Here is an 8,648-nt window from a genome sequence, read left to right on the forward strand (position 1 = left end):
TAAGAGAACAAGATGAAATTACTCCTTCTTCCGATTCAGGGTCTTGACAGGGTCAGAAATCGGCGACCATGAGTTGCCCTCAAAGTCGTCCAAAATAAACTCAAAAAAATATTGATTTTTAGGTGTGTTTTTAGAATACTTCTACAGCACCAACAACATCCACTGCATGCACTCCACTTTCGTACCTTTCAGTTTCTGTAAATATAAGGGCAAAGCTAATATCAGGTGGCCATGGTTGCGGCGATGGGGTTGGCTACCCTTAATATTATGTCTGAAAAAGTGGAAAATTTCATGGACGGCGGAGCTGGGGGGGGGGGGAGGCTGGGGTGGCTTTAGCCCCCCCAATTTCAAAAAGAGTCTTTTAAGCACCCCACTTCAAGTCACTAGTCAGCCCTCCACCCCCCCCCCCCAGTTGAAAAAATGCTCTGCCGTCCCTGAATTTAAATGCTTTTTAGGATCACCACTATACTATTCACTGCTGTGTACAAAATTAAGCTTTTCTGAAGGTATTATGCAAGCCTGTAAATATGCCAAGAAAAACAGTATTCCTATCCACGTCGTTCCCAGCGGGAAGATGTGAGACGCTGGGAACAACATTGTACTCCTATCCCTTCCTTGCGGGGAAGGGGACAGGGGAGTCTGAACCTCCCACCTCCTGTAGCAATTACTCCTGTTTTTATATGTCCCCCTTCCGTAGTGGTTCCCTCCTCTTTGTCCCATATCTTTGATGAAATATATAAATGAAATGTTCCTGCCCACTTTCCGCCCTCTCTGCTCCTGCCTCTTTTCCCCCAGGCTCCCACCCTCCTACTCCTCTCTAAATAAGTAAACCCATATTTACAAGCAGTGCTTTTGATTTCTGACTGATACGTTGTCTTATCATGAATTAACCCACCTATGGGCACTTTCTACCATCCCAACAGTGGCTGTAAATATATGGTTTGACTACATTGACCATAAAATATTCTTCGACAAGCCAACATTTTTCAATGTAATTGGAAACAAAATACAATGTTGAGCTCAAAGGCCTGCAAATTCTTTCAAAACAGCACTACCATCAGCTAGACCCTAGTGCACAAAACCAGCAAGCAGCTGTAAACAGCTGTTTCACCCTTATTGGGGCTTGTCAACCTGACTGACAGTTCACCTATACCATGCATGGGGGGGGGACAGGGGGGTCTGAACCTCCCGCCTCCCGTACCTTTAACTCCCGCTTCCCGTACCTTCTACTCCCTGCCTCCCGCCCCTTTTCTTAGCTGTTCTCTCCTGTCTGCTCCATGTCTATTGCGAAATATAATGAAATGTTACGAGATTTCACTCGTTTTCTCCCGGTTCCCGCCACCTTAAGAATCCCGGTTCCCGCCCTCTCTCCTCCCGCTTCCCGCCCCTTTTCTCCCCGGGCTCCCGCCCCCCTGTCCCCCTCCACATGCATGCTACTAGTTATAATTTCTAGAAAAGAGTCAAGACTGGAGATTGGTTATCAGTCATGCCACACATTAGGAGTGGCAAGTGGCCAAAAATCAATCTGATCAATTACTTCATCATCGCCATCATCATCATCATCTCGTCATCATCATCACATCCTTTATTTAGACACAATAAGATTTTAAGCACAATGTTTGTGTGGTTGTGTGCTTTGGGTAACAAGAACCAGTTTTCAGGCTAAAAGTGGGTGAATGCATTACTTCCACTGACATCTCTTTTGTACTTTGTAATTTTCATATTTTCAAAGAAGGGTTATGTTGTGAGTAACAAAATGCCATCTTCTTTAAATAGTTAAGTTTGTTATAAAAATTCCAGTTAAAATATCAAAATAGTCCTTTTGTAAAACCCTGTAAAGTTTATTTTGTCCATAAAAGAGAGTAAAGAGACAGGGGATAGTATGAAATGGAAGTATGTGGTGGTTTACATGTAAAATGTTGAGAATTTTTGAAAGTTTATATGGAATATAAAGATCTGACATTTATTTCATGGTATCACCCATTTTTCTGATACATGTAATATTTGAGGACATGAAGCAGAGTTCTTTTAAAGGCTTATTGGCCTGTTGTGGCAATGTTATCTCGCAGAGTTTTCTTCACAGCATTATGTACACTCAAAGCAAGGAGACAACATTCTTTCCACCCATTTTATTTAAACCCTCTCAATGGCAATGCTCCCTTTAAAAATAAATATCTGGGAATCTTTCTAAAGCAAGTATTCTGTTGGTAGATTAAATTGCCTAGCCTAAATTTCAGCCGTCTTATATCTTCATATAGCGGTATTACCGAGAAAGATGTCTGTACCAAATAGCCAATAACCAGTACCCTGGTTTCGTCACCTGATGGCACTAGCAGCTATTAGTTTAGACATCTTTCTTGGGAGTAAGTGACCTGAGAAGGTGGTTGAAATTCATGCTGTGGACTGCTACCGTACAACTACATATAACTGAGCATCTGGTTTGTTATTAAAATATTGCAATACATTTGTTGGTAGTAATCTGACAAGTTATTAGTTTGATTTACATGCATTTTTTTTCTTTTACCTTGCAAGTTTCAAATACAGTCAAATACCACTATACAGACACCAACTTACGATGGATACTTCATGTTTTATTGTTGACACTGGTTTTGTCTCTAAACTCATAATCCACTAAATTTGGTTGCTAGGTAATACATTTTCTCTTAATAAATCTGCTTATTACAGGCACCTTGGTAACACAGGTGTTTTCTATGGACCCTGTGGTGTCTGTGTTAATGGTGTTTGACTGCAGCACTAGTGATGGTATATAGATTAACAAATGGTTAAAATCCTCATTCATCATTCATCATTATAAAACAATATTATTCTTATTTGCATAATTTCCATTTTTTTTCCTAATCTGTTAAAGGAAAACACATCTTATGTTGCAATGTACACTGTACCCCCAAGGTACTGCATGCACCCACGCCATGTGTCCATTGATCATATAAATAATAATATTTAAATGTACACGCACCATTCTGAAGAAAAGATGACATTTAAGATGCATGTAGGCTGATAATTAGAAAATATTTCTTTCTGTTAATCCAATATGTTGTCAATTTACAGAAAATAAGTTTATTAAATTCCTCCATTTTTTATTGCATAATCTAGCTCCCAAAAAGTTCCCCCCAAAGTACCTCCCAACTTATGTCTGTATTTTATGGGAGCTTCCTTTGCACAAATATGCAGTCTGTGTTTTCATTATTTAAACAAGACATTAATATATATATGTATGTGTATGTTATAATAAAATAATTTATACTAATTCAATATTTTTTCAAATAATATTTATGGCTTCTTCTCTTTGCCCCATTGCTAATAAGTAACATGAATTTCAAATAATTTCTGGCTAATAACTGCATTAGTTAGTTGAATGGTGTGTGTGTTGGAAATATTGTCAAAAATCATTCATTTCTAATAATAAGAGAAAAGGAAAAAAATAATTACTAATTCCACCCTTCACAGTAAGCCAAATACGTTAATTGTTTGCTATCTTAACATTGTGATGACCATGTTAAAATGATAAGTCAGTTTCAGGCATGGACATAGTAGCTTCCTTGTTGGTAACACGACTGATTTTTTTGTGATAATTTTTGTGTGATAAAAAAGCAAAGATACTATAATCTAAGTCAATTCAGCTGTGCCTTGTGCCCTGAGAATTAATTTTGTAGGTTGACACGTTAAAGTTATGCAGTAGGATTGCTTTATGGCATTTCGTTCTCCTTCATTATTTCCTCCGAATTCATGTAATAACCTCTCATTTAGTTTGCAAGTAAGAAAAAGCAGTCCCCCCCCCCAAGTTACTACTAATAATATTCTCAGTGTGATCGATTTTCTTGCATCCTTAGAGAAAGGAGAGAAGGGAAATTATTGTCCCCACAACCTCACTGCTGAGGACTACAAACAGTAGTGTCATCAGTGCAACAACTATTTTTTTTTTACCTCTGTTCAACTATTTCCAGTGAATTAATTGAATCTACAACGACTTGTGCACCTTTAGTAATAATTCCTGGGTCAATTCCAGAACTGACCATTATATCTCGAACATTGTCTTGGACACCAGTAAAGAATGTTGGTACTCTCTTATTGTCCATTTCTTCCAGAACAGTCAGAAGTGCTTGAGTGACTGTAAAATCAATGCTTGTGACCACAGAAAAATCAACTACAACTCCAGGTGGCTGTGGGTCTGCGAGTGTGACTGCTTGAATCTCATTGCTGACATGCTCGACACCAGGGTAGTTGAGATTTCCATTAATCTTGAGCAGGACTTTATCTCCTCTGCTAATCTTTGAAACAGGTGGCCAAATAACTTGGTACAAAAGAATGCACAGGGCAACAGCAATACCGCTTAAAATTCCAACTTCAATGTCATAGAAACAACCAAAGAAGGTGATGACTAATGGTACCAGGTCTATGCGTCGCACTTTCCAGATGTTCTGCAGGATGTGAAACTCTATCATGGTGACAACTGATGACATGATCAGAGCTGCCAGAGATGCCTTTGGAATGTACTTGAAGGACGGCGTCAGCACACCAAGGGCCAACAGGACAATCGCTCCTGTAAAAATTCCTGTAAAAAAGAATAACATGGGCAGTTGAAGCAAGTGCAAAATAGTACTTTGGTGTTGGACTAATTGAAAGTGAATTAAGCTGTGGGTGACCTTTGATATTTGCTGCCCTAATTATGCAAATATTGAGAAACTCTAACTGGACTGTCACACAAAGCCAGACAGTGATTATGTTACGTCTTATTCTCAGTTGTATTGCACTCTTGATGGGAGAGTGAAGGCTTGACTTAAAGATTTCCATTAATGAATTCATTATTTCTTTACTGGGGAAAAAAATAGCTTGCAAGAGCATCCATTATTTTTTGGCTTGGGTGAAACACAATCTAAATAAACCAGATGCTCTCACAGGCAAGAGAAAGGAATGCTTTGAAGATTTTGACTAAGTCATTGTAAGCATAAACCATTACACCTCAAGGACACTAACCACCCAAAAAAGCTACTTCATAGTAAAAATCATAGGCTCAATTTCTGTCGCCCTTTTTCATCCAGTGTTTGTTCTACCCAGAGAAGAAAATTGGGAGACCCCAAGAAGAGGCTTCGGAGAGAAGTGTGGGCTCCTTTCTTGAAGAGTGGCTGGTAACTGAGCCTATAAAAATCAAAATATGACTACAAGTAATAGTAACTGTTTAACTAACCTCCAGCAGGTGTAGCCACTCCACTTTGAGCATTTACCGCTGTTCTGGAAAAGCTTCCCGTCACTGGATATGAAGATACAAACGAGCTGAGAAGGTTGGCGATACCAAGGGCAATCAACTCTTGACTGGCATCAACAGTGTAGCGATTCTTTCGTGCAAAAGCCTTGGCAATTGCAATGCTCTCCAGAAAGCCAATAAGAGGAATCACAGCCAGACCAGGCCCCAGATCCTTGAGTACTTGAGATGGCGTCAATGTGGAGTTGCCAACACGAAAGCTCAGTGCAGGTGTCTATGTGAAATGAAAGATAACATTAAAATAATTCAACATGTATTAGTTGCATTAGCAGTTTTCAATTTTTTCAGTGGCATAACAGACTAACTAAATGAAAAGGTGACCCACAGATTTCCCTCTTTTTCATAGGAACCAAAGCACAATAATTATTATGCCAAGAATGCTGTATTTTTTATGGGTGAGGCGGTGGGGGTGTGATCTCAATTTGCCACTGACTTCTGTTGAGCAAAAATTATTTGACTGTTTGGAAGAACATCTGCCTGGTTGTACTTTAGTAATATGGCACAAAAATATGAACCCCCTCCTCCCCTTGGAAATTCCTGGGTTTAAACTCCCCCCCGCAGAATTTGCAGTGACCTTCCCTGGGAGAGGGTATGGATATTTTCTGGAACCACACACTTCTACTATATTTACCACCTTGGAAATGCCGCTTCCCACACTTCCCAACAACCCCTCCAATATATTAGTTTATAACTAGTGGTAACCACAGGTTAGAAAGTGCGGGCCTTGACGCACTTAGACAAGGTACTGGTAGGCAGTGCCGATAATTACAAATAAACGACTGAACAAGGAGGACTGAAATGATCAAATGGACAATAGACAATTATTCTGAGTAACGCGTCACGCAAGGATTTTTCGCACGCGGTGCAGTGAGAATTTAGATGTGATTTTTCTCAGTCGGTAAACTCGCTATGTTGTCAGTGTTATAACGAATTTCTCCACAATAACCGTTGTTGGAATCATTCGCTTTACCGTGGTTTATCTGTGATACAATCACAGCAAATGTTCTCAAAAGCAACACATAACGCCTTCAATGTCACAGAAGGTTTACAAGCTGTTTTTAAAATATCGCTCTTGGAGAACATATTTTTCTCTTCCGGTGTTACGACAAACTGTCGTGATTAACACATTTTCGCATTCTGATCGTGCTTAGTGGAAGAACAAAAATTTTCAACTTCCGGTTCGGTCCTGGTTTATAAACGTGGCGCGCACGCGTAAAACGCAATCCGCTGGTCACTGTCAAGATTAGGGTTGCGGGCATCTCTTGGGCCCGCAAATATATTAATTTAAAATCTTTTATGTCTTTTCTATATTCATTAAATTGTGCCTTCATTATTCAAATGTAGATATGTAAACCTAACGTTAATGCACAATTGAAAAGCGCTTTTAGAAACACGTTATCTAAAGTTTCGTAGTGAATAAAGCCTTAGCAAAAGAACGCAAGGTGAAAGTAACGTTTTTTGAGTCAAAAAACGAAGATCACTTGTGACAGAAACGTATGGTTTCTAAGGATTTTTCGCGCCTTTGAAAGAATCCTTTTCCGTTCAACCAATCAGCGTTTTGGAAAAATTAAAGGGATTAAACATGGGGGTCAAGAATTTTAGCGGCAAACATTCTATTTCGAAAATACGACGAAGTGAAATTCCATTTAAAATATTGAGTTTTCAGGCGAAATTTCTGTATCAGTCGAAGAAAACTGAAATAAATTTGATTTAGTTTAAATTTACGTAGCATACGAATTATAATTGTTTTCTGATGCAAATTTAAGTACTCCAGTAGAGTCGATGATGTGTCACTTAACAAACAGGAAAAATATCAAGTAAACACGATTAGTAAATACCTGTATTGGTGGAAGACCCGGCTCTAAGTGCCCTGGCAATGTAAAAATGTCTGTATGGCCGTGTTTATAGAAAGATGAAGACACTATAGCGGCTATCATTATCGTAAGAGCGTTTCGACTGATCGAGATGATCCAAAGTGTCTTTTTAGCCGCCTTCATCCAATTGGAATCGCTCGAGTCTTTCCGCTTGACCCATTGAAGTCGGCCAATTTTTCTGAGCATTAACAGAAATAATATACAAATTAAACCCAATGTTATATCCCATTTCCTCGTCTGACCTATATTCTTGAAAGTGTGGTAGACATTCGGGGCGAAACTACGAGGAATGTTTTTTAATCCGAGCAAGTCTTTAATCTGGCTGAACGCGATGATTATTGTCGCCGACGTAGTAAAGCCGCTCACGACTGGAATTGAAATAAAATTCACCACAAAACCTAAGCGTAGAAGTCCCATAGAAAGTAAAATTACTCCAGTAAATAATGTTAAAGCGACCGTGTAGTGTGGCACTTCGGGTTTTCCATAAGCGGATACCATAAGTGACATAATCGCGGTCGGTCCCAGTGTAATGTCTTTACTCGTCCCAAAAATACAATACAGAAAACAACCCAGAAACGCCGAATATAGTCCGTACTGAGGAGGAAGGCCTGCTAGTTGAGCGTAGGCTAGGCCTTGAGGGACGACCATAAGCCCAACTGTAAGCCCAGCGATAATGTCACATTGAAGCGTTTTGAGTGAATATTCAGGCAGCCAGGCCGTGATAGGAAAGCGTTTCTTGATATATGCCTTCGCCATTTGCGGGTGGCAGTGTTCCAGACATTTTCCCTGTAAAGCAGAGCAACTCATGTTGAAATGGCGGGCGATCGAGAGGGAGAGAGAGATAAAGAGAGAGAGAAAGAGAGGGGTACAGGGTACAGAGTACAGAGTACAGAGTACAGAGAGTACAGAGAGTACAGGGTACAGGGTATTAACACATCACCTGTGCTTGGCGAAGTTTTGATTTCTGCATCTTGTTTGAGCTTACGGCGAGCAGGTCATTTCGAAAACACCACCAATCAGCGGAGCGCGACTGATGTATTCATGTGTTGTGTAGAAAAAACGAATCCTTGCAACAAAATCAAAGTAAGAAAGATAGGCAGGAACCAGCAAAAATTGTCAATCCAATGTCAGACCGATGTCACGAGACTAACCTGCGATCAGGCGTTATTTTTCTCGCGGCGGAGGGGTCAACGTCTGCCGCGAAAAAAAGAAAGCCTGATCGCAGGTTATCACGAGACCGGAATTTCCGCAGAAGCGTTTCAGCATCATACACGAAGTACCTGTTCGTTGTTGGAAGAGACCACTGTACAGGAAATAGGTGGACTTAAATCGACTTTCCACTGATGAAGGGCTAAGCCCGAAACGTTTGGATTTTTTAACTATTTTAAAGGCACTTTCAACTCATTTAGTGAGAACTTTATTATGCTTTTTTACTTTTACAAGTGCCACGCAGCACAAGGAAATTTATTTTTCCATTTATGAGGTGGAAAGGC

At 39.9% G+C, this 8,648-nt stretch overlaps 2 protein-coding genes across 2 annotated transcripts in view; both read right to left on the reverse strand.

The window, feature by feature from the left end:
* LOC144632164 (sodium-independent sulfate anion transporter-like) overlaps window positions 1-8,638 on the reverse strand; it is a 28,532-nt gene extending 19,894 nt beyond the window's left edge. The window contains exon 1 of the mRNA XM_078490763.1: window positions 8,436-8,638. The gene's annotated coding sequence lies outside the window, so the exon portion shown is untranslated. The remainder of the gene's footprint in view (window positions 1-8,435) is intronic.
* LOC144632165 (sodium-independent sulfate anion transporter-like) lies at window positions 2,115-8,343 on the reverse strand. Its single transcript, XM_078490764.1, has 4 exons — window positions 8,096-8,343; window positions 7,120-7,941; window positions 5,207-5,495; window positions 2,115-4,573 (listed from the first exon to the last, which is right to left on the reverse strand). The coding sequence occupies exons 1-4, from the start codon at window positions 8,123-8,125 to the stop codon at window positions 3,942-3,944; spliced, it is 1,773 nt and encodes a 590-aa protein (XP_078346890.1). The 5' UTR covers window positions 8,126-8,343; the 3' UTR covers window positions 2,115-3,941.
* Window positions 8,639-8,648: the final 10 nt, after the last annotated feature.

The sequence above is a fragment of the Oculina patagonica genome, chromosome 12, assembly GCF_052425735.1.
Source record: "Oculina patagonica isolate OP01 chromosome 12, crgOcupat, whole genome shotgun sequence".
NCBI classification, from domain to species: Eukaryota; Metazoa; Cnidaria; class Anthozoa; order Scleractinia; family Oculinidae; genus Oculina; species Oculina patagonica.